At 41.2% G+C, this 26038-nt stretch overlaps 1 protein-coding gene across 18 annotated transcripts in view; it reads left to right on the forward strand.

Annotated features, from left to right (window-relative positions):
• LOC121594642 (disintegrin and metalloproteinase domain-containing protein unc-71) overlaps positions 1-26038 on the forward strand; it is a 108538-nt gene that overhangs the window by 72378 nt on the left and 10122 nt on the right. For 12 of the 18 annotated variants that reach the window (XM_041918144.1, XM_041918135.1, XM_041918276.1 and 9 more), the window contains 12 exons: positions 22-191; positions 266-429; positions 492-807; positions 886-1057; positions 1202-1321; positions 1402-1579; positions 1850-2003; positions 11626-11764; positions 17026-17184; positions 22012-22073; positions 23837-24794; positions 25270-25725. In XM_041918144.1, coding sequence (XP_041774078.1) covers positions 22-191; positions 266-429; positions 492-807; positions 886-1057; positions 1202-1321; positions 1402-1579; positions 1850-2003; positions 11626-11764; positions 17026-17184; positions 22012-22073; positions 23837-24794; positions 25270-25725 — 3048 coding nt within the window. Of the gene's footprint in view, positions 1-21; positions 192-265; positions 430-491; positions 808-885; positions 1058-1201; positions 1322-1401; positions 1580-1849; positions 2004-4839; positions 4943-11625; positions 11765-17025; positions 17185-22011; positions 22074-23836; positions 24795-25269; positions 25726-26038 lie in introns of all 18 variants that reach the window. The other 6 variants (XM_041918152.1, XM_041918159.1, XM_041918257.1 and 3 more) reach the window with 6 other exon arrangements.

Consider the following 26038-nt stretch of genomic DNA (forward strand, 5'->3'; position numbering starts at 1 on the left):
GTTACCTCATATCATTCGCAGTGGCGAGACATTCGCCGGTGGTGAAGTTGGCATGTCCGTTCCGGAAACCGTGTGCACACCGAAGGCTGTTGGCATAAGCGTAGACATGAATCCTTATGAGCCGCATCTGCTCGCCGGAACGATGGCGCACATGATAGGACACAACATTGGCATGGGTCACGACGATAATCGTAAGTACCGATGATGCTCCCGTAGAATACTCATTCGCTTAACATTTTCCACTGCTCTCAACACGTCTACTCAGGTGACGAATGCATCTGTCGCGACTGGCATGGTTGCATTATGTCGCAATCGATTGTCGGTCTGGAGAACGTACAGCCGTATAAGTTTTCCGAATGCAGCCGACTGGATTACATCGATGCGTTGCGCATCGGACACGGTCTTTGTTTGTTGAACAAACCGAATGAGGTACGTTTTGGGGAGGGGATGAGAAGTGAGGGACACATTCACGACTATCCCGACCTTACCAGGTGGAGCTTCGTAAGAACTGCGGCAACGGGATCGTGGAAGACGACGAGGAGTGCGACTGTGGCAGTGCGCTCGATTGCGACAAGACGGATCCGTGTTGTGACGGCATCACCTGCAAGCTAAAAAAGGAGTCCCAGTGCGCGACTGGGCCCTGCTGTGATAAATGTATTCTAAAGCCTCCGGGCGTCATATGCCGCGATGCGCACAACGAGTGCGACCTACCCGAGTACTGCAATGGCGAGTCTGGCCAGTGCCCGCCCGATGTACATAAAAAGAATGGCAACCCGTGCGGCATGAACTCTACCGGCTTCTCTACAGGTATGTAGTGCTCCAAACATAATGCGCAGATAGGCGCTGAAACTCTTCCATAACGTAATTTCTTTTATTTTCGCGCAGGTTACTGCTTCAATGGTGTTTGCCCTACGCAGGCCGCCCAGTGCGAGCGAATCTGGGGTTACAGCGGTACCGGTGCCGATCGAGTGTGCTACGAACAGTTCAACTCGAAGGGCTCCATCAACGGCCATTGCGGCAAGGACGGCAATGGCAACTACATCAAATGCGAGCCAGAGTAAGAGCTCGCTACTCTACATCTTTCCAATAACTTCAATTCCATATCCAACCCCCCTCTCTATATCTTTCTTCTTTTCTCTATCTCTCTCATTCTTGCTTTCTATATTTTCGTTCTTTCTTTCTCTATATTCCTTATGTCCAGGAATATTCAGTGCGGTTCACTCCAGTGCAAGGATGGCGACCGTACGCCAGTGGAGGACTGCTGCGAACATTTGTACTCGAGGGCAATCATCTCCATACGCGGCACCGAGTACGAATGCAAGTAAGTGTTACGACAACCATCACCATTGAAACTCTCATCTGGCAGTGATGCACCTCTCATGTTAAATTCCTCTACGCCAGGTCAATCACTGGAGCGTCCACTAACTCCAACACGCCACCGTACGGACTGGTACGCGACGGTACACCGTGCGGTGATAATCTGATCTGCGTCAATCAGACTTGCGTCAGTATCTTTCCATACATCGATCAAACAAAGTGTCCGACGAACCATAACAATCTCGAATGCTCCGGCAATGGGGTAAGTAGAGGGGTCGTTCTGATTACCTGCTCTTTTTCTCTTTCTCTCTCCCTTTGTCTGTGTACCTCTGCGTTACCAGATTCCGTGATTGCTCGGAAATTGATGGGAAATACTCACTCTATAGAAAAAGAGCGAGCAAAATACTCCAATATGTCAGAACATCGGGAGTGTTTAGTTAACGCGCCACAATGGCGGCATGCAAAGATGCCTCAGATCCTAACCCGCTTTCCCCTCCGCATACCACCCGCTCCTCTTGTCTGTTTCCGGCAGGACTGTACCAACAACAATAAGTGCTTCTGCAAGTTTGGCTGGACTGGCCCGGATTGCTCAATTCAGGCGCATATCACTACCACGTACCCGTCGCTGATCACGTCCACCACGTCGGAAAGCACTATCATCATGGAGAAGAAAACGACTCGCTACGGTAAGTCCATTCGTTGCCCGTGCTTGCTGCTTTCCATATTTTCCAACCCAAAAAAAACAACAACAACCAACAGTAGTGTTTGCTACGTCTTGTTAAACAATTTCAGTTTGTCCGATGGTTTCGTTTTAGACATTTTAATGCTTTTGTTTTTGATCAATACACCGTGTAGAGATGTTATACAAAATACCTCAAGCCAAATACTACCAATTTAAATTATAATAAGGTAAAACAATAACAAGTCGTGCAGAAGAAGAAAACACTAGCTGCCGTGCAAAACATTACCAGAGCACAAGAACACACATGCCACATTCTATATAATGAGCAGAAACATAAAAAAATCATTACAACTGCCCATGCAACACTCACATGTCCAAGTTTCCTTACAAGATTGTCAATGATCAGTAGAGCCGGCTTCCTTTTAACCTGTTAGCCGTAAACAACACAGCCTAAAAACATGAGTGACTTATTGAGCATAAATTTTAGGTATAATGCTCTCTCTGTCTCTCTCTCTCTCTCTCTCTCTCTCTCTCTCACTCTATCTCTCGCTCATCCTCTCTCTCATCTTCTCTCTATCTCTCCCCCTTTCGCACCCCCTTTTTATATCTCTATTTTTATGTCGGTTTCTAGACTACTCCGTTCCTCTTTGCTCCTTTTGATTACAATCCCATCGTTTCTCACGGTTTAAGCCCTCTGTCGTCTGACCTCTTTCTCTCTGTCTTTCTCTCTCTCCTTCTCTATCTATCTCTCGCTCTCTCGCTCTCTCTCTCTCTCTCTCTGCCTCTCTCTCTCTGTCTCTCTCTTTATATTCCCCTCTCTCTGTCTCCTTCTCTCTCTGTCTCTTCTTTTCACACCCCTTTCCCACGTCTCGTGCATACTTATTATCCTGGGTTTCCCTTTGAGAAATACTAATAACGGGTTTCTAATCGTTTCATTACCTTGGAAAGTTGCTTTAGGATTAGTTAAGTTTGTCAAGATCGTGCCTCCCTCAATCCGCCTCTTTTTATTTGATTTTATCAAGCAAATCAAGTACACGGTTAGGATTGTTAGGATTCACACATTGCTGCAAGAGGGCGCTAGCGTGCGCGAACCCAACTTACAAATTGCTCAGCACCTTTCCGTGCCCGTTTGTACTCATGGCTAGTTGTTTACATTAATCAAAGTACACTCGAGTGTTATATGGCATAAGTGCCGACTAAGCTCGGGCGACTGTAACAGTGCGGTTGAATGAGCTATAGCTATGCTATAGTTAGTTTTCCTGATTGAGTTGATAGCAAAGTGGAAAGCTCAAACTACAGCGAACCATACTCTCCCCATCTACACAAACATACAGCGCCACAAAAATTAACCGGGAACAAATTATGACAATGGTAATCGTCAACTTGTTTTCGATAGTTTCACACAGCAAACACATTCACGCCTACACACAGACACGAATAAACCGTCTGCAAATTTGAGTCTCATGTTACGCTATTACTAGAGCGACAGTGTATTGTTCCTGCGTTAAGTTTGCATTATGTTCTGCCCATCACTCTATAAAGACCGTTTTGACGTTTCTTCGCTTTGTCTCTTTGTTTATAATGCAAAGGTTAAATGAGAGAAAAAACACAATGTTTTCGTTTGCTACAGTTACACACCTCGTGTTTCGGTAAAGGGCTCTTTAGACGGGCACTACGCAATCAGCACTGCAGTAATCAGTAACATTGAAATGCATCCCCTGAATTAATTAAATTTTAAAAACGCATCTCGAGTTTGAGTCCAATTGATAGCAAAGCAACCGATCCGAATGTATTGATAATTCAACAATTAAAATAGGCTAAAAATTGTTACAAACGGTTGCGATTGCGGTTTCTGATTGTGTTACTCCCGTCTAAAGGGGCACTTAAGGCTTAACGGAACGTAACAGAACGCCATGGCCGCTTCTCTTTCTTTTTCTCTTTCTCTTTCTTTGTCTCTCTCTCTTTCTCTCTCTCTCTCTCTCTCTCTCTTGGATCATTTCCGTTCCTTGTTGATGTTGCCACAAATACTGAATAAAAAAACTCAAGTTATAAAACCAGTACAGGCTACCAAACATCGTATCTGTCAAACGCGGCAAACATTACAACTGTCGTACGGTGCAGATTCCATACACATTTTAGTCGATGCTTTGCTATAAAATGTTTCTCTCCTTGTTTCTTTCTCCTCTCGCCTACCGACATCACAACGTACAAAATCGCCGTCACCACACCTTGATTCGCATCAAAACAAAAAAATCCATTACAAATGCCAATTGTAAAATCTAAAACAAAAAACAATCGTCGATTGCATCCAATTCCCGCACGATGTTCGATGCAAAACGCGTGCGAACGACCGCGGCAAACAAATCCTCCAACATCGATACATGCCGATACACAAAACCGACACCATTACTACCCCTTCACACCCACAACCATGTGTGCACGTGTGTGTATGTCTGCCATTGTGTCTGCCCAACGTGTAACATATCCGGAAACACCGGCCTCGTTTGTTTCAATCTGGTTGAAAAACTGGACACTCGCAAAACGCATCCTTTGTCGGTTCACTCCGCCATTACAAAACATACGCGTACGCACACATACACACACAACGCTCCTACCTACGCGCATTCTGATCGCGTGCTGCCTACCTCGTTCACCAATGCGTCCTGATGCGCTCAATACGGCAACACAAATACTCAAACCCACCATCAAACTCCATATCAAATGCAAACGATACAACTGAATCGCACTGAAATCGACGACACAAACCAACAAAAAAATCGTCAATAAAAAACGAACTACAATGGTGCATTTACTGATAACTGATGGTTGGGCCCGCGTAGATCACGACCAGGGTAAGGTCAGCACCCTGGCAATGGTAATCATGTTAGTGGTAATCGTCAAATGTGTCTTCCTTTGTTTCGCGTTAATGGCTGTTTGCTACAGGTAAAATGAACCAATACCTATAATTATTTGTTCAATTCACACTCATTCAAAACTTCCTAGTAACTGTGACTGTCCCTTAAAAACTGAACCGAACCTTCTTCTCGCACCGTTCAATTGAAAACTGTGTTTTAAGTAGCTTCTGTATTCCAAACGTATACAGGATTGTTTTATTACTTTCAAACAGTAACCACGAATTTTTGATGGTTTTAAGATTTGTTTTTGTTTGTCATGTTTGATGAATATCTAAAACTGATGTATGTCAAAATCTAGCTAAAATTATCCTATGTTGTATGGATCATAACGTGATGTAACGTGTTTTCGTGCTACTCAATGTGTCTGAACAGCGTAACTTAAAAAGCGTTACCTTTCAGTTTTAAATTTACGTTTCATACGTTCTGCGGTGCGTGTTACTTGGGAAAAACACAGGGTGCGTTTGTTTAAGTGCAGTCGCACGACACTGTTTGTCAAAGCAATACTCCTATTTTTCGGATGCTTCAAGTGCGGTTTAGCATCTTTTAATTTAATAAATGTTACTTGTTTGAGCGATATTTAAAAGAAACACTTGAATAAGCAGTGTTTGCGTTGCATTTTTTGCAGTACTCTCTGTGTTTGCGTGATTTTTTTTATTCATACGCGTTTTTTACGCCTGACACTGACAAATCATTCGACCATCGTCCAACTATGTCAACTACATGGTTTTTCACCATTACCATATCATGTGTTCATCATCACCAAATTATTGAAGTTTTGTTTTATATTTGTTCACCATCATCCTCGACATCAACCAACAAAAAGTCATCCATAAATGTCAAATGTTTTTCCTAACCTATAAAGTTATACTATATATCTACTTTTATGTTAAGTTTTTGTATGTTTTTTTCTTCTTCTTCCGGTTTTTATTTACATTTTTCCAACACTCTTCCAGATCCCCTAAAACTATTCCCGACAAGCCTGTGGTGCAAGCACGCAGGCGTCCGGCTAATAAACTCAATACCGGCCTAAAATCTAACGTTTAAACCACTCGAATTGGATGAAAGGATGGAGCAAAATGTTAAGCAACGTAATCAAGATAATTCAAACATGATGTGCAAATCAATCGATGATTTGGAACTCTTTACCCAGATCATGATTTAAATAAATTTATAAAATATAATAAAACATAAAAAATCATCAGACATGTCAGTTAAGTGTCCTAGATTAAAAAAAAATAGCTTAAACACTTAGTAACGCCCAAGCTTGAAGGGTGCAGATGTTCTTAATGTCAAAATAAATGGAAAATAATTTGCTAACACTGTCAAACTGTGCTTTTTAGTGACATTTGTAAAGTGAAAACGCAATTCGGTTACTAATCAGCATACGTCATCAACTAAATCTGCTATGACGAATCGTGCGTTAAGCTCCGCTGTCAACAGCGTGACCAAGACAACAGCTAGCAGACAAGAATTGTTTTATGCGCAGCCAACCTGCAATGGAGTATTGTACTCTTCTGCTAAGAGCTTTCACACGCTTTCAAGTACTGCTTGTGTCACTTTGTCCGTGCCCATCGTGCAGTCAGGCCTTAAGGATTTTTTTGTTTTGTTTTTATTCATTTTTGTTGTTAGTTTCTTGTTTTGATATGTATACATACCTCTCTCTGTCTCTCTTTCTGTCTTTGTATCTTTCCGTTTTTTTTTTTCATTTGATTGATATCCGTCCACATAAGTGTTAATCTGTACCAACCGTATTTTAGCCACTCTGCAATAGTAACGTTTCTGTCAGTGTCTCAATGTTCGCACACACACTCACATACATTCAAATCCTGGTTTTTTGAGTTGATTTGTCCTTCAATTAATTTGTACGATTTTATTTCATTGTTGTGTTATTTTCTTGTACTTTTTCCTGTTTTTATTTTCCTTCAAATTTCGTTTGTTTACATTATTTTTTTCTCATCTTCATCGTGCTTCTATGTTATATATTAGTCCTTATTGATTTAACCTACTATGAGTTGTTCATTCCTTTTTCCATAAGCAAAATCATTATAAAATAACAATACACATACCACTAACCAGCCACATTCTTTCTCACCGTTTTCTTACTACTTGTCTGTATCGAGTGTAATTTGCATATACATAATACATATGTATATAGATATTTCCGTTTATTTTTGCATATGTTTACTTTCGTATAACGTGTTGATGTGTTGTGTGCCGTGTAATTCTGTGAATCTGTGCCTATTGTTAATGCATTGGAAGTACGTTGCGAGCAAAAATCAAACTAAAACTCTTATTTCAAAACAAGCAAATCCCATATGTCACTCGTATGTATCGTTTCTGGCTGTCTACTCTTCCTCTGTCTGTGTCTCTCTCGCTCTCTCTCTCTCTCTCTCTCTCTCTCTCTCGCTCTCTCTCTCTCTCTATTATTTCTGTTGAAAGAGCGATTTCTGTTTATGGGTTTCTATTTTCTTCTGTTCTTCTTTTAAATGCTGTTGTATTTCATATCTGTTGTACGATGATGCCTCTCTCTTCATCTTCACTCTTCTGCACATACAAACACATATTGTAATCGCTCCTTTGTTACGTTTTTGATCCACTATGTATCTCTCTGTTCTTTACCTTAATGAAACATTTGTTTGTCGTGTCGTTATAAATAATTGTACAATAATTTTAAAAGCAAATCAATTACCCATTAAAACCATCAAAACTTGTCTCAAAGTCGAAGCAGCTATAATACAACCCAACGATAAGACGCTTTACTTTTCCGTTTTTTTTTTTTAATTTAATGTTTACTGCAAAACGTTTCTAATGCGGCTCTCTACAATGGTGACGATATTATATGGTTGAATGTCAAATTGGCACTCAAAAATATTTGTACTTCAAAAACTCTTCTCCTCTGTAACTGTTTTCAACATCACCTGCACCTGTTATGATATAAGCGTTTACGGATTCCCTCGCAAAATCTCAATGTTCGCATAAGCTGATGATAGTGATCATCCTCCACGATCTTTGGCGAATATTGGTGGTTTGCGTTTCACAATCCTGATTTATACTTACTTTATGTACACTCTCTCTTTCTCTATCTCTCTCTCTCTCTCTCTCTCTCTCTCTCTCTCTCTCTCTCTCTCTCTTACACACACACGCTCCTCTTTTCACAGCACCCCGTCTTCAATTCATTTTCTGTTTGGGGGTTGAAAATGCAAAAAATGCCGATTTCGTATGGGCGATGTTCTATAGTGTCATTTGCGTCACATAGCTTGAACCATTTTTTTTAAATGTTGGGCATAAATTTAAAAAAATTAAGTAAATTACATTCCAAAAAATAATTAACATAACACGATAATGGTGATTTTTGAGTGCTTTCATCTCGCCAGGTCCAACAAAACCATTTTTTCTCTGAATGTTTTCTTTGTTTTCAGATTAACATTTTGCGAAATTATAGTAAATCTGCCTTTAGGCAGAATTTCAAAATTTAATTTCCTGTGCTTGAAACTGACCTTCGCTGGATGACTTTTTTGTCCATATTTTTTAAATAGGTTTCGTTCATTATTACTCTTTATAGTATGAGAAATATCCCAATATCCATTGCGAACATACTGTGTATGTTTATTATACTCCAATTAAACTGAGTACATTAGTCAACTTCTCTACTTCTATCATCCTTTTCGACTTTTGTTTCGCTACAAAAAATGGAACGTCGTTGCATTTCCTATCCGCTCATGGTAAAATTACTTCGTTTACGTTGTTCGAACACATCAAAAACATTGTGCGTTTGTCCAATCCAAACGCCACTAGATGTCGCACGTGCGCTCCCTGTTGTTTTTTTTTATATTCTTTCTGGTCATTGCTAGCTTGCGCTTACTCTCCTTCTACCTCCAGTTTTTGGGTAGCTGACCTTCGGTGACAGTGATTTCTTGTCCGAAAAGCTTCCGTTTTTGTACGCAGTAGATTGTGAATGCTGTTCGATGTGAAGCAAGCAAGCTTTCAGTCGTCGCTTTCAATCATGTATGTACTCGTACTCTTCTAAAACAAAACAACCGGCGAAATATCATGCCCACTAGGTACGGTTGGTCCGATATACGCCTGGCCAACCCGTACGCACGCTCGACTGCGGACGCCCGGACTGGCTATTTGATGTTGCATATTTTTGTCCTGATTTTTCGTTCGTGTCAGTGACGGGAGGAAAGGTCACCTTGTTGTTTGAAGCGTTATTTCTTTTGATCGGAGAGTGAGTTGAGTGAGCAAAAGAGTAAAAGAGGGCGGCCGATCACTGTCGTATTCGAACACAAAAAGCCCACCTAATATAGTATCGAACGTTGCTTTTCTAGATACACGAAAAACACGATTCGATTGATATTGCCGCAAGTCTGGCAATCTCACTCCTTGCGTGTGTGTGAGCGTGTATGCTAGAGGCGTTCCTTGTACAAATTTTGACAGGTTCCCTTATACATCAATGGCCTTCAATAGAAACTGCTAAAAACTAGACGCACTGGACACACAGTGAGTGATTCCTGCGACTTTCGACGAATCGGTAAGGCGTTTGTGCACTTCAGGGGCCAAAAGCGTGCAAGGCTTTGACGTTCCGATGAGGGGCAATATGCAACAGCAATATCCTCCAGGAAATTATTATCGAGTTATTAGTCGAGTCGTTTGTATTTTTGTTGTTGTTTTCCTACAAGAAGATTATGGATACCACCTTGAACATGCCTTCAATACTGCAAATACTGAAAAAATATTTGCGACACGCAGTTTGCCTGCACACCATCACATACCTGAAAGACTCGGAGCCTTATTTGCATAGATATCTGCTTTGACTGTTTACGTTCCGGTAATTTGCTTTTTAAAATATTTTTTTTTATTCATTAAAGAAACATTCATATGCAAACAGGTAATAGACAAGGCTACTACTAGTCAGTTCTTTATTTTAGTTTGTTTTTCTTCTTGGTGATGTCGTGGGAGGTGGAAGAATAGAGCAACACACCCCCTAATACTGAAGATTACCATTGTCATAAACAGAACGGTAAACAACACAATGCTCTCGTCACTAGACCAACCATCGCCGGCGTTGTGATAGTGTCTTAACTGTCCAGATAGTACATTTCTCATAGCTGTGCTCTTGTTCTGTCGTCATGTATGTTCCGCCCTTTGCCTAGCAGCTTTTCTAACACATATGCTCTACCTACACCTTGCGCGATTTCTGCAATAAAAGGCTACGAAAGGTGTCTTCTTCCACGCTTCCATTAGTGGCGGTGTTTCAAACCTTACATCAGCTTTGATAATTTACAATACGATAGTTTCAGACACTCATTCATACAAAAAAGTAAACTCACCGTACAACACCATGCTAGCAAATACACTTCTCACTTTTCACTATAGTCTCTGATATGCTCTTTACGCTAAAGGACAATATTAGTCGACTTAGCCGAAGGGACTAGCTACGGAGCCCTATATTGTTCATCTTTCACGGTTAGGGATGCCACTTACATTTGAAAAACCTACTCTGCTCTCAGTAAACTGGATACAAAACTACAGAAAACCTGAAAACTAACACCAGTCGTACGCAATTTCCATGCCAAAACGAATGCTCAAAAAAGCGGTGTTTGCGTAGTGTTATTTGCTTATCATTCTTTAGTTGTTAAACAACTTTAATTTAGAAAAACCCTCCCCAAAAACTCTGTCACCTGCAAATTAGTTCACTAGATATGAGCATTACTAAAACATTTCTCTTCTCTTTCTTTTCTTTCTTTGTCTCGAAATGAAAACAACCAAAACAACCGACACACACACACAAACTAAAATCTAAACCATAACTGTGTATGATTGTGTGTACACACGCACACACGCATGTTAACGGTGGTGGTACTAACCAAACGTGATATGTTTTGAACCGACCAAATAAAACAAACACACACAAAAATATTAAACATCTTCGCACTTCTGGGTGATCCACGCATTTATCGCACAAAACGTCTCAACCACGACAAAAAAAAACTGCCCGAACAACACTGCGGACCACGCCCGGTTGCCTAACAAACCTGTATACTACCGCTGTGCGATTATCATTTGCGCGCCACTGATGCGATGCGCAACATGAAATTGTTATTTATCACGAATGCAATCACAAACACTTGTGCAAACTGCACCGAAAAACGAATAAAAAATGTACTTTAATGTGCCTGTGCGTGGGTCTCAATGGTGTTTGTGATGCACATACGGAATGTACGATATCTGTATAATATGCTCATCCCACTATGCTATGTGCGATGGGGTTTTGATACATTTGTGCGTCTGCATGCATCAATGCATCGCTTGTATCTACTCACGTGTGCGTGTGTGTGTAACGATCTAACTAACGTGATAACTGTTATACATCGCGATCGGTAACAATCTTTGCAATCATACACACCTTTTTCAATAACGCAATACAATCACAACCCGACTTATCGAACCTCGGTACTACTTAACAATCAAAATAAAACAACAACAAAAACACGCACCACACATATGCAACGGAAACTGTTCAACGCATGGCATCCTCGCGCGGGTGGTGACGACGGCATCGACCTTTACTCTGCCCGTCGGTGTGGCCGACTGAACGCCACCAACGAAATCTGACTCGATCACAAAACTCCGGAACTTCGGTGTCTTCTGCTCTGTCGGAAAAAAACAAACCAAAAACTGAACGAAACTAACTGAAACTGCAACAAACAGCCAACTACCACGGCTCAAACACAGTGTTTCTAGTCGGTGTTTTAATGTCGGTTGTTGGGGGTGTTTTTATAACGTTTGCTCTGATGGCTTTGTGCTACAGGTCAGTTGTAGTACATAATAACTTCTCCTTGTGCCTAAGGTTAGTGACTTTTTTCCGTTTTTGTTCATTCGTTTTTCATTTCTTTCACGAAACAAATATTTGCTATACTACTAGTATCAAACTACTGCTGCTACTACTACCCCTATACAACAAAAACTCTTCTCCCCTCTCTCTTTCTATATATAACACTAGACCTCAGTACTGATATAACTAAAGTCTCTCTACTGTTGCGAAATCTTACTTCTACAACTATCAATATGACACTTCGCCTACTGTCTCTAAATCTAACAAACTGTTTCTGTTTTCAATATATATAACATGTAATTTCAATTACCACTTCTAATATTACTACTAACACTAATGATAGTACTAAAATTACTACTACTTTGACTACTACTTCTATTCTTGACTCTCTTTCTCCCACTATCTGTCTACCAATAATTGCTGCTGACAAAAAAAAACATAATCAATCACGAACGCACAACTAAACTTCCCAATACAGAACAATACAAAACACTATCTCTCTCACTCTTTCTCTCTCTTTCTCTTCTCAATCACTCATACAAAAAAGCATTATACCACTCTTGATACCTATTCTTTTCATTAGCTTCTGTACCAAAACTAATAATAATAAAAAATAAACACTATTCTACCGACTGTACTGTGGCCAAGAGAAGTTATCTCTCTAAGCTAACAGCTGCTACTTCATAATCAACCGAGCCGTGCGGAAACTATTAAAGTTACAAAAAGTATCCCTAGTTTGCATGCCTACGAGTCAACCGGCTCTCTTAGTGAATTTTCGTTCGTTTCTTTCTTAACTATTGAAGCAACAACACTGAATAACAAAATAAAATCTTTATATACCTCAAACACTTTAATCTATCATTGCTTTGCTTTTACTGCTTATATGTACTCTCTCAGACACCGTCGAATTATTCTCCCAACAACAACAAAACACTTTTTTGTGTCTGCAACCTTGACCTTCTCTTTTGAACGGAAACACTAGATTTTTGGATGAAACTGTTAACACTTTAATTTGGACAGTTAAATCGTCACTACTTGCAGAGTTTACCAGTCTAAAAAATAACTGACGATATTTGTATAACATTCGACATTCCTTTCAATTGACACCACAGTCTAACACTTGTGTACACGTCGAATGATATAAGCTATACTGTCCAATTGCATAACACAATCGTCGGTTTCGATTGGACAAACGACAGATTCGGCACGATTTCTTTTTAATTTGTCAAATGTTACGAAAACAAAACATAAACATTGCGTTATTGTTAACTGAAAATTTAACTGAAGTTGTTTATTTGGCAGTAAATAATAAAATTAATTCTGCCAATATAGCATCAACCATAGAAAACGGTGCCGAATCGGACATTTATTCAATCAAAATCTACGATTGTACTTTTTCTATCAAACAGTGTAGCTTACACCATCTAACTCTCCTTTAGACTTTCGTGTCACAGACGAATGTTATAGTTATAAAGACAGTTTTGTACTGCACTGGTAAACCCTGTGATTATGTAATCAGTGCTATTTTCTTCTGTTCTATTACAAACCCAGCTTAGGACATTTAAAAAGATACTTGCATCAATCACTTTATATTATTCCTATACAAAACCAATGATTCAATATTACGATCAGGCTTACTTTCTTGACTTTCATTTTTCCAATCGTATTATATCTGTAATAATATTGTAATTGGAAAACTACATGAAAACAAGTTTGCACCTCGTTTCAACATATAATTCAATTTGTTTATTCAATTCATCAAATTTATGATGTACATGAAACCTGAATTAATACTTAAACTAACATACTAAGTCATTTCATACAAAGTGAGACAGAACGCAAAAGATATTTAATTGCAGCGAACGAACGAGACGTTAACATATAACCGAAATATAAGTAACAAAATCGCAAACACATCGTTAGGATCCTAGGGACTTATGTTGTCTAAGTCTTTCTCTGAATGCTTCTTGGGACAAGTTAAATTCGAATTTACAAATTTTGTTTTCATTGATTTCCTACGCATAATCTACGCATTGATTTCCTTGACGAAGCTAATGTCAGCTATTAGGTCCAAAACCACTTCGGTTACGATGCTCCCAAACTACTCATTTTCATTTTCAAAGCGTAAATAAATGAACGCCTTAAAATTATCGCTTTGATTTAATTAACCTCCATATTGAGCAGTATGCGTATTGAGCCTTCGAATGGTAGAGCGAGCGCCAAGACAATTACCCAACAAAGTGTTATAGTTAGAACCAATCTATTTATTTTACTTATTAGTTTGCAAATTAATTGTTTCCACTTCATTTCAACTAAACGCTTTAATGAATCAAACATCATCCTTCTGACAGTAGAGGATCAAAATATTCGTCCGCAATCTTATACCAGAGCAGTGAATCCAAGAACTTTTTAACCCTGTGTCGTACACTATTTGTTGACTCACACTTCTAAACGGACCTAACTCTCTAACACGTACTAACCGCAAATTTATACTATTTTTATCGCAACGACTCATCCTCATACTCATGGACAAGTTCGACTGTGAATACAATTCGATCGCTTGGTTATGATTGTGTAGATATACGTGTTCCTTTGGACCAATCGTACCAATATTTCGGACCGTACCAATCGGACCAGTCCGTACCGAACCGAAGATCCAACGACCACACCTCCGCAGCAACCAAGCGCGCATGCGCGCATGCATTTGGTTTCACTAGACACCAGTTTGTGTTCTGTTTCGTTTTACTGACATTTACACGATCGTGATTACCTCTATAATACGCAACAAACCTTTAGCTGCATCTCCTTCCTCCTTGCTCGCCGTTTTTTTTTTTGCTCCCTTCTTCGTATGTCTCGCTCTCAATGTAATAATGTGAACGTGTTTGCTATTCTACTCGATTTTATCATCTTTTTTCTTAGAACAATTGTTAATATCTATTTGTAGCGAAGTGTTACTATTTAGACTACAACCTTAGCCTAGCAAACAGTAGAAGCACGAATTAACCACTTTCTGACTTGTTTAGTTTAGTAATATTTTACCCTTCAATGATAAAGAAATGCATGTGAACGCTAGTTTTAAAAATGATGCACCTTGGATTGATTTGGCTTTGTAAGTGTGTATGTTTGTAAGTGCGCGTGTCTGCGTACGAACGAGCGTGCCTACGAGCGTGTGTACGAGTGTGTATGCGAGTGTGTGTGTGTGTATGTGTGTGTGTGTGTGTGGTGTGTGTGTGTGTGTGTGTGTGTGTGTGTGTGTGTGTTTATGTATGTTTAAGTGAGTGATTTAAAATAGTTGTCGCATGCTACACGATAGCTCCATTTAGGCTTGGTTGTGCAGTTTTCTGCTTATTTTAATATTTTCAATTTCTTTTCATTTTGTCTCATCACGTTTATCTTTAATGATGCATACATTTAAATGGCATTTTAAGTGAACTACGAATGACGCAATTGAAACTATATTTCTCGATTCAACCTCAATCTTTACTACAAAAGAAAATCCAGAAAATTGGAGGCTTCATGAAAATCGTTCGCTCTCAAATCCTTCCACTACTTCTCACCTTACAACACCGGCACTACCCCCACCCATTGTCATTTGTGTGTTTTGTGTTCACAGATCTGTCACATCACTCATGCCGAGTGGTTCATCAACATTTATATGTTTTGGAATTTTGCAGTTGCTTTTACTTTCATCCTTTTCATCTTATTCCAATAAAGTTAATTAATAAAAAGAAGAAAAAAACGAGCACATTTAATCATTTAAATAATCTTTTTCTCTCCATCAATCCGGTAAAACAGTTATCTGAATGTTTTAAACTAAGAACATTAACTTTTCTAGCAACCTGATCATGGTTCATTTGCTCCCAACTTTAAACTCCTCAAATATCTTCGTCTTGACCTCATCCTATGTAACTCAGTTTATCTTTCCGTTTTGTGGACACTTCAACGTGCACACTATTTCACTTTTTCCCTTGTTGCTATTTGCATTACGTTGCATTTTGGTTTTGTTATCATATTTTCTCATATTTTCTTTCTATATTCATCCAAGTATCTAGACAATGTTTGTCCATTTTCTATGTGTCCTTTGCATACTTATCTGTCTCCTGTCGCCTACGTCAGTTCAACTAACGTGCTTTTATTACCCTTAATCGTACCTATACTCTATTTATCTATTATCGCAAAACGCCAAACCATTTTCCCTTTTACTCTTCGTATCGTACCTGTTTATTCCCCTCTTCACATCCTAAGAAAGATTTGACCTTAAAAAAAAAACAAATGTTTATCTATCTATATCCTATTCATAACTTCATTAGAATTAACCGAAACACTCGCCAACCGTTTACTGTCAACAGTGACAAGTGCCAAACTGATCTGTGATTTTGTGCTTCTTCTCTTTTCTCACCAACCCTCTCTCTCTCTCTCTCTTTTCTCTCTCACACACTCACTTTTCAATTTACCTTGCTCGGTTTCGCACACCTCCGTGATTGTCGTAATCCGTGTGTCACGACCCGGGTGGGTGTATTGTTCCATCTTCCCCACCACCAATATATGTGTGATGGAATCGTTGCGAATGGAAACGGATATTCTTCGTATACATCTACACATATTATTGTTTTCTTAACACTCAAACACACACACACACACACACACACACACACACACACACACACACACACACACACACACACACACACACACACACACACACACACACACACACACACACACACACACACACATACGTTTACAAAACGTAACAATCACACACCATGCTCACTACTTGGTTTTGCATCATAACATTATTACGAAACACAACTTAATTTGAAACTCATGCCCCAATCTCCATCGATTCCTACTGGATCGGTCATAATTACAACGTTTCTTAATCTGAATGTAAACTCACACGAAACACATCGCTTAATTTCGGTCGGTTGACCATCGACGCCCATCCATTATTCCGGCTACAATCATCAAAAAACTCATCGAACGATCAAAAAATAATAACATCGCCATGTGACGACTACCATCTTTACCGTTGCCGTACGATCGTCGCGCGCTATCGTTCAATTCCTTTCCTCCTTATATCCAATATCCCCAAAAAAACACCGTTTTGTGCTATTTAAAATGCCTTGCATACTGAACGTGCAACCTCAAAACAATAATGAAAAATATGCATCCATCCAATCTACCCCCAATTGAAACCAAATAACTTTCCAACCCAAAACCAAAACCAAAAAACTGCATCCCTATTCCTTGGACACACAATGTCGCGAGCGCAGAAAGAAAACGACGCGCCTTAAGTATGACCCACCGTACGTGAAGAAACCGATGGCGAAGTACGTAGGGGGCGCCACGGCGGCAAACCATCACTCGCAGGACGACGTTTCACTGGAGGGCTCGAACAAGATGATGTTCGGCAATCAAACAACCCAGTTCAGGTAAGTGCGAGGGAGCGGGCGCCGCGTGTTCTTCCGTGTTATGGGTTATTTTGGTTATGTGCGTGCGTGAGTGTGTGTGTGTATGTGTGTGTGTGAGTGAGAGTGAATGTATTAGCGTATATGATATGATGGGGGGCACGAGAGTGTGTCGCACAGCAAATAGGGTCATCGAAAAAAAACGCTGATCGTTTCGGGTCAAATCTCTTCATCCAAAAACAACCAATCGGGGATTGATTCTAATGCAGGGATATGGGTGGGAGCGGATAAACTGGTGGAAACTATGATTTACGACATTTCTTCGCCCGTGTCCCGTTTGAATGCGTCGAAAGGTTGCCGTGCACCGTGCAGCCCGTATAACAGTTCAAATGCAATACACGCTTTACTTGCCGCTCCTTCACGTGCTGGCACAAGAGCTCACTTGCGCTCACGTGCATATGCGGTGTCTGTACTCTTGTACGGACGTATACAGCCGTGTGCAATTGGGTCCTTTCCTTCCTCCTCAGGTGTTTGCTCTAAAAAAAAGTCCTACTTGCAGCTAACCACTTTCCTGCTATTCAATCATCCAAGGACATAGCAACTCAACAGCAACAGCAGCAGAAGAAGAAATAGAAGAACTACTCTTACGCCCTTTGTTTTGCATTCACAATAAAGGAGTACAGGGTAGTTAGAAGAAGGATGAGGGATACGAAGAAGATGAGGGGGAGGGTCCCATTTAAGAAAAAAACTAAACATATACTCGCATTCTACCCCCCTTCCGGACATGCCACCGAGTGCGCTGTGCATTGAGTCTTCTGAAAGTCACTTGACAATATGGAGCGAGAGGAGATGCGGTACCGGCTCTGCCGGCAGTACACACGCAAAATCACTTGTACCGGAGACAAAGAAAGTTACGCTCTTATCTCCTCACCCTCCTTCGCCGTGTGCACGTATGTGTGTACATTTATTTCTGTGTGTTTCTGTGAGCGCACATGCAGAGATGAAGAATTCGCTCAGCGTACCGATCGCCGGTGCAGCGGATTTCTTTATCATCTTGCATTCTGCAAACCCTGTTTGCGATGGCTGTGGCATAGTTTACCTTTTGATTATACCTGGCATTCTTGGGTGCTTAGTTTTGAGTTTCTACCACTTACCGTGTTGCCAATGGGGGTTGTAGTTGCATTGCACGCCGACCGTACGCCTTGCACACGACAGGAAACGGTTGCCTTCTAGGTTCACAGTGCCTTCCACGCCCTAATCATCCGTTCGGAGGGGCTGGCAAGGTTGTAAAAGAAAAACAAAAAAACGACCACACGTTAAATTAAGTCGTGTTTGGTTTTATTGCAGCACTGCTGTAAGCAATGCAAGCACCACTAGCTCAGCAGGTTGATCAATCAGGTTGAACTAAAAGGAATGCTAGCATAATACTGCGTTGCTGTTCCTTTGGCCAGAAATTTTATTTCCTTTACCAATCAAATTTTTTTTTTTTTTTTTTTGAGATTTCACAATGAACAATGCACTTGTCACATTACGTGTAGTTTGCCCGAGTATAACAGTTTGTGTTAATATTCAACCTTATCATGGGTCTCGATCGGCAGTCTTATCAAACGGCCAAAAATTGATATCACGCCAGCCATTCGAATCGATGAACGTTTGATCGGCTTCTTCAAGCTTTCGAGCGATCAAACACACAGCATATGAAAACATATTGAACTTTGTTGTTCGAGACTCCATTAGACTTGCCGTTCGAAATTCGTGGTTAGGATACACACATTTACTGTCTATACTACACGACAACGAGTTACGGTTGGTACACGAAGCATTAACCGAAACGTGAACTACATCTTCTACATGTCATATTCTGCGTCCATATTCAAACGTTCCTGACCAACACACACGAACCAAAACGTCATATCTCTTTCATGCTTATCATCCGTCTTTAATACATTCATCTAGATACACTAGAAGTATGAGCCTACAGTCGACACTGGAATGTAAATTGAAATCAATTCAGAAATAATTCCCACACACGCGTTGAAAATGAAACAAAGACCAACAGAAGAAAAAAACTAAAACAAAAAGAAAAATGAAAAACACGTCGTTCGTGACTCGTTTCGGGAGTCTGCAAATTGGGCTCCCTTAAAATTGCCATTTTTCTTACCGATACCATTCGTAGACCATTATTTAGAGTGATGTTTTGTTTTGTATTGATTTTGGTTTTTACGAGCTGCTTAGCGAAAAAACAACACACTCACAAAACAATCCCACCTCCTCCCAACTTAACGGTGATTCTTGATTGATGCTGTATTATGCTACTTTTAACAAATTATAAAATAACACTTAAAATATTAATGAAATAACAACGACACAAGCGTTACCCCGTTTTCATACCCAATCATGTGTGTTGTGCATATTACGTTTAGTTTTACCTTTGTATTGCGCCCTATTTAACCACTAGTTTGGCTGAATCTATTTCTTCTTTACATCTATCGCACTTTCTTGCTCTCTCATTCTCCCTCTTTCTCTCTCATTATCTCTGTATCTCGGTCTCTCTCTCCCTATCTCTTTGTTACTTATACACATTTTTGCAACCGCAACTCGATTATTGAACCGTTCCCGAGCGTTGCGCACGTTGTTTCGTTTTGTCTAGTCTGCATCTTTTTCTAGTAATCGTGTTTTAGTTTGCTGTTCTTTTTTACCAATTATGGGTTCTGGATAGTCAGCAATGCTTACCTTGCTTGTTCTTAGAACCATGTTAAACATTCGCTTGTTTGTGGCGCATCCTTTTTTTTAGGTTAGTGCGCGTTTGTAGCGCGTTTTTATGCCATTTTCACAATCTTCCTCAAGCCGTTATAGAATGCTTTGTCGTTCATTTTGTTAATAACTTTTAGCCAAATTACTCTTGTTTAATTCAGACACATTCTAGTTAGTTTTCATATTTATTTTCTTTATCATTGTCGCTGTAAAAACATCAATTTAGGTTTAATACCATTAGGATTCGCGTTACAAATTGGTTCTTCACCGCGTTATAAGTTGGGTGGCTTGTAGCTAGAGTTTGTGACATTTACAACGATGCACCCAAAAATATGCAATACCCAAAGTTTTGTAGCCCTAGCCCTCACTTGCTAAGGTGCAGGTATACTATTGCATACTTTTAGGCGAGTTAAACCCAAAGACAGGGAGCAGTAGCAAAAGGCATCGGAGAACGGTTCTAGCAATATGTTTTTTTAAACATTTTGTTTCATTTAAACTAAAGAATCGATAATATTTGAATAGGACAGAATAGCTTGATGCATGTCAATTACAGCGAATGAAGGAATGAAAACGCATTTACAATTCCAATCACCGAAAAGTAGAAACGGATGCTGTTCTGCTTTGTACGATTAGAATGAATTTGCCAGTAAAGAAGCATGCCATTGCCTTACCTAGCAGCTTCTAGATTTCCACCCTCGAATACAATAGACTAAAAACAGTAGGCTAATATGCTGTTGATCAATCTGCCCCTCCACCTGCATACGATTTAAAGCGCACGCAACCATGCATCCTCAAATTTGTGTGTGCGCTAAGCTTGTTTGAACTTTTACTTTATGTTTACGATTTTTTTTTATTTATTTACTTTTTTTTTTGCTGGAATGCGAGTAATGAGAACTATTTTCGAGTGTGTTTCAATTTTTTCCTCATCCCGGTTACGATTTTGGTACGCGTGGTTTTTATCTCTCTTTTTAATGCTAGAGATTGCGAGTTCGAATTTGCCATACTGTCCTGCTTTTACTTAGTACCGAGATATCGGTTTCCTGTTTCATGAAGATTTGGTTTTTCCTTTCGGTTTTATATGTTTCCACTTTTAGCACCATTTTTGTTATTTTGTGCAACCAGTTTTTACTTCAATGAGACGTTTGGTCTATTTGACAACGGTTCGAGCTGTTTGATTTTTAGCTCATCAGGAAGAAGTTTCCTAGACTCTATTTAAGTTGAACTCTATCCATTTCATTATTGTTTATCTGTCTATACATCTATTTTTCTCTTTTACTATTTCTTTTTCTATCTCTCTCTGTCTTTCTCTAGCACATAATAATATTTATTCATATGCAACACAACTCTATATTAATACATATTTTTATATTTATGTTCATATATTGTTTATATACATGTATGAATATAAACATGTATGTACGTATGTATATATATATATATATATATATATATATATATATATATATATATATATATATATATATATATATATATATATATATATATATATATATATATATATATATATATATATATATATATATATATATATAAATATATGTATATCCATCCGAAGCATACTTTAAAACGCACCATTTTTAAAAGTGCCTTACTTTTCTTCCCTACTTTCCCCATTATGTAGAACGTATTGTCATAAAAGGATAATACTTCATAGGATAGAACTAATGCAGGTTTCGTTTTGCTCTTCCCATTGCTCTTCCTTTTCTTTTTTCTCTTTCTCTTCCTCTTTGGCTCTTTCTCTTCCCTTTTCTCTCATTAATTGTTTGTGTTATACGTTCTTAACAACGTTTGTTTTTTTATTTATTTATCGTTTCTTTCGGTGAAATTGTCACGCTCTATTACGTGGTTTTTCTTATTCGGTTTCGTCATTTTTTTTTGTATTTGTATTTTTTTTTATTGTTTTGTTTGTTTGTTTCTTTTTCTATCTCCTTGTCTTTTGTTTTTCTTTTCCTCTCTTTTCTTTTTTTTTTTTTGAACAACTTGTATGCTGCTGACACGTACTATACTCCCCGGGTCCGTTGAATGGACAACAACTGTTCGCATACACCGCGCAACCCGGCGACACTGGAATTACAGAGACCACAAAGCCATCCGCCGAATGACCGGATCAGTCAGCGAAGACGACCCGACCCATTCCGGTAAGTTTTCAATGTGTGCTAGCAACCCAATATCTCCCCAATATCATACTATCGTGCAAGACAACTGCTAGAGCGTAGCGTAAGAACGAAAAGAAAGAAAACAAACCACTGCACAGCAAATCCGAGCCAGAACGCGGGTACTTTCATCTCGCAAAAGCTGTCTGAGACGTAACCGTACAACCTTCAGATGAAAGAATTTAATTTTCAAGAAATTCCTATTTGTTTTTTTCCTGAAACACATCTTCTGCTAGAATGATATGAATTGTATTTAAACCAAGGCTCTATAGATTACTATAGGGCTAGGCGGCAACCTTTGTGTTACAAAATTCATTAATGTTTTCTGTATACTAACACTACTAAGCAATGGTCAGACAAAGACGGTGCGTGCCTCTGAGATAAAAGTATAAATCATAAATATTCATTACAAAATCATCAATCTGCACCTTGCCTGCAGATCCAATTGGCAAGAACATAATTATTATTATTCCGGTCGGCCTAAAGGCTACACATGCTAGCACACGTTTTCGCGCGAGCCATAAAAAGATACAGCGTATTTAGCAAATTGCAATTTTGTTGTATCAATACGTCTCATATGAAAAAACTATGCGGCAAACAGTAACAGGCCCTATATGTTTGTCCGGCACATCCTTCATAGCATGGACGAAATGAAAACTGGTTTTGCTTAGTAGCTTTTAGCACACTAAAAACCCTCAATTACGTTAAGCCGCTCTAAACCACCGTAGAAGCGTGGTGAAGAAGCAAACACGGCACCAAATCTACACTCGCATCACTCTCATCTCACCTCGAGCTCACCCGAACTCATTATCACTCGGCCAGCGGCTTCATCTAGAATCATCACTCATCACTCAGCTTACTTGTTTTCTAATGCTCATCAGCCAAAATCGTGTTCTGAAACTCGTCTTTCGCCATGCCCTGGTGTCTTTCTTTCTTTCTTTCTCGCTTGCCGACTATTAAAAACCGAAACAAACGCGCGGTCTGGGGGTGCGTCCGGCTCACTTTCGCTTGGTCGTCGGCTGCCCCTCCCCCCACACACACCTCCTCCCTCTTCTTCATCTACCATTTCTATACTCGTGTACCGTGCTCTATCGCCAAACAAATGAACAAAAAACAAAACAAAACCAAATGCAAAAAAAACATAATTTGAAAAATATTATCGAACAACTACACCGCTCATCCCGGCCGCGCTCCCCCACGATAATGCGCCACTGTCTCCTTCTACCTTCACCACATTCCCACAACATTGACAACAACTACTCAAACAACAACAACAATAACTACACCAACAACAATATCAACAATAAAAACACGATCAATCTAAATACACTTCCGCGTTTCGCTTCGTTACAATTGCTAACGATGTCCAACGGAACGAACGGAACATGAAACACTTTTGGGACATTCCTTCGAAACTGGTCGAAAACGCAACTGCGTGTTTGTGCCAACTCGGCATGAAAATGTGTTTCGCTCACTGCGTTGTGTTTGAAACACGAATTGAACACGTTCTCGGTGTCCTCCCTGTTTCCGGTACCGGATTGCTTGTACATTCGATTAATTCACACTTTAACACCAACCCACACATACATGTACACACATAAAATATACACTCTCTCACACACAAACACACACAAATACCAACCCCTGATCGGCTGCAAACAAACCAAAAAAAAAAACATGGCTGCGGTGCTCTCCTCGTCTCCTTCTCCATTCCCGCGCATCCAAACATGGCACATTGATCGTGGCAGGCGAGGAGGAGACGGTATCGTTCATCGATCTGCCACCGAACAGTCTGCTGAACAAGCAGATGCCGGAGAAGGGCATCCTGAAGAAGCACGGTCTCGGACTGGTGCTGGGCGACGGGACCAAAGACAAGTGGCACGCGGCGAACGATGACGCGCAGTCCGATAATCTCGAATTGATTGCTCAGCAAGAATCCACTATTCCTTCATCAGGTGGCCAGGTGGTCGTCGGAGGCGGCGGCGGCGTGGGCGTCGGCGGTGGCGTGGGCGGCGGTGTCGGTGGTTTGGGCGGACCAGGCGTCATCGGGGGCGTCCTCGGCGGCGGTGTTGGCGGCGGTGGGGGCATCATTGGCAGCGGGGGTCTCGGGCCGGGCGTTGGAGGCGTGCTCGGCACCGTCTCAGACGTGGAGCGGACGATGAAGAGCCTGAACGGCTACCACGAGGACATCCTCGAAGCGCTCCGTTCGGCCGCGCAGGCCCAGCGGAGCAGCGCGAACACTCCATCCGGTAGCATCAGCGAGGAGCTGCTGCGGAAAACGCTGGCCGAGTGCGTAACCGGGTCGCAGATCAGTGCCGCCAGCGTCCATCCGCAGGATCGCGAGTACAAGCGGAGCGTCAGCTCGCGCACCGGCAGCCGGGAGAACGTGTGCGAACCGCAGCCGCACGTGTTGAGCGACGCCGGCCAGACGGCAACGCTGCTCCATCATCACCGCCAGCAGCAGCAGCAGCAGCAACAGCAGCAGCAGCATCAGGTCCAGCAGGGTCTGCTCGGGGACGAGGACGATACGCCCTCTGTTGGGCCGCTGCGCATCCGCAACCTGGAGGACTTGATCCGCCAACTTGAGCACCATTCGTCGCGGCACATGAGCCCGAGCGGCTCGGAAGATATACGCATGTCTGAGACTGAGGCCGACCGGCACTATAGGGTAGATAGTTCAGCCGCCTGTAGCGAATCATCCCATGGGTAAGTACCGTCCATGGGTCGGTTGGGGGTTCCTGTAACGGTTTTACAAATACCGATTAAGCTTTGAGGTCCCAATCTTTTGATACTTATTTTCTGATCCAGTTCTTATGTAGAGATTAGTTTTTAGTGAGATATCAAGTGTTCCACATCTTCATGGAGATCCGAACCGAACCATTAGTCTTTATTGAGGCATCACTCAGTCTTTGATTGTTCAGGGACATTAGTCTTTAGTGGGTCTCTGAAGTTCTGAGCCCCTTTTTGTGTACAATACCTCCAGAGTAAGGAGATAATTACAGAGCTCACCTCTATTCAGCTCAACTCTGCAATGAGGTTTTAGTTATCTTTCAGTTGGCAGCATGACACGGACATTCTTTTTGAGTATCTCAACAAGATCTATTTATTGGCTTTACCGTCGTGTAGAACTTTGCATAGCTGTACTAACTCTAACTTTTTTTGCCAACCTTTTCCCGTCCAGCTCGAATCAACAACTAGCTCAGGTACAAAAAACCGCCACTATACTGCCACCGTACAGCAGCCGCTGCCGGCCCCCACGCTCCGACGACGAGGGCCGCTTCTCGTATGGAGGCGCCGGTGGCCCCGGTGGCGGTGGTGGCGGTGGCGTCATGGTCGGTGCAGGCGGAGGCAGCGGCACCGTTTCCGGGACAGGGCGCTACCGGCATCCGGCCAGCATACGGCACCAGGGCCACCAGTCCCATTCGCCTCACTCGCCTCACTCGTTTGCCCACCATACGCACCACGGGCACGCGCATGGGCACTCCTCCCATGCCGGCCATTCGTCGCACCATTCGTCCCACACGCACCTGCACCAGGACGAGGAGGGCATCTACGAGAGTGCCGACCCCGTGCATCCGCACGCACACCCGCACGATCGGTCCGGACTCGACCAGCGCGACACCAACGATAGCGAAAGGTAGGTCATTCTGAACCAGAACTCTCACAACCGCTTGGCTTTTTCTTAGGGTTTGTGTTGTTTTATGTTTTCTGTTGTGCCGGGCCATGGCGTGCGCAACGATGTTGGCGCGCCCTCTGTTGTCCGGTTTATCGTTTTGTAACACCCGCGCTAGAGTACAGCTTGCTTTTCGTTGTGGTATGCAGTTTGAAGAAGATGACGCTTCTGAGTAGCGGACGTCCCATAGCGAAGTTAAGCTCCGTTTACCGTGAGACCGTTTGATGCTGAAACGCACTGTTGGCCGAAAAGGGGCTCTAGCCAAACAATGAGCGGC

The sequence above is a fragment of the Anopheles merus genome, chromosome X (genome assembly GCF_017562075.2).
Source record: "Anopheles merus strain MAF chromosome X, AmerM5.1, whole genome shotgun sequence".
Classification (NCBI taxonomy): domain Eukaryota; kingdom Metazoa; phylum Arthropoda; class Insecta; order Diptera; family Culicidae; genus Anopheles; species Anopheles merus.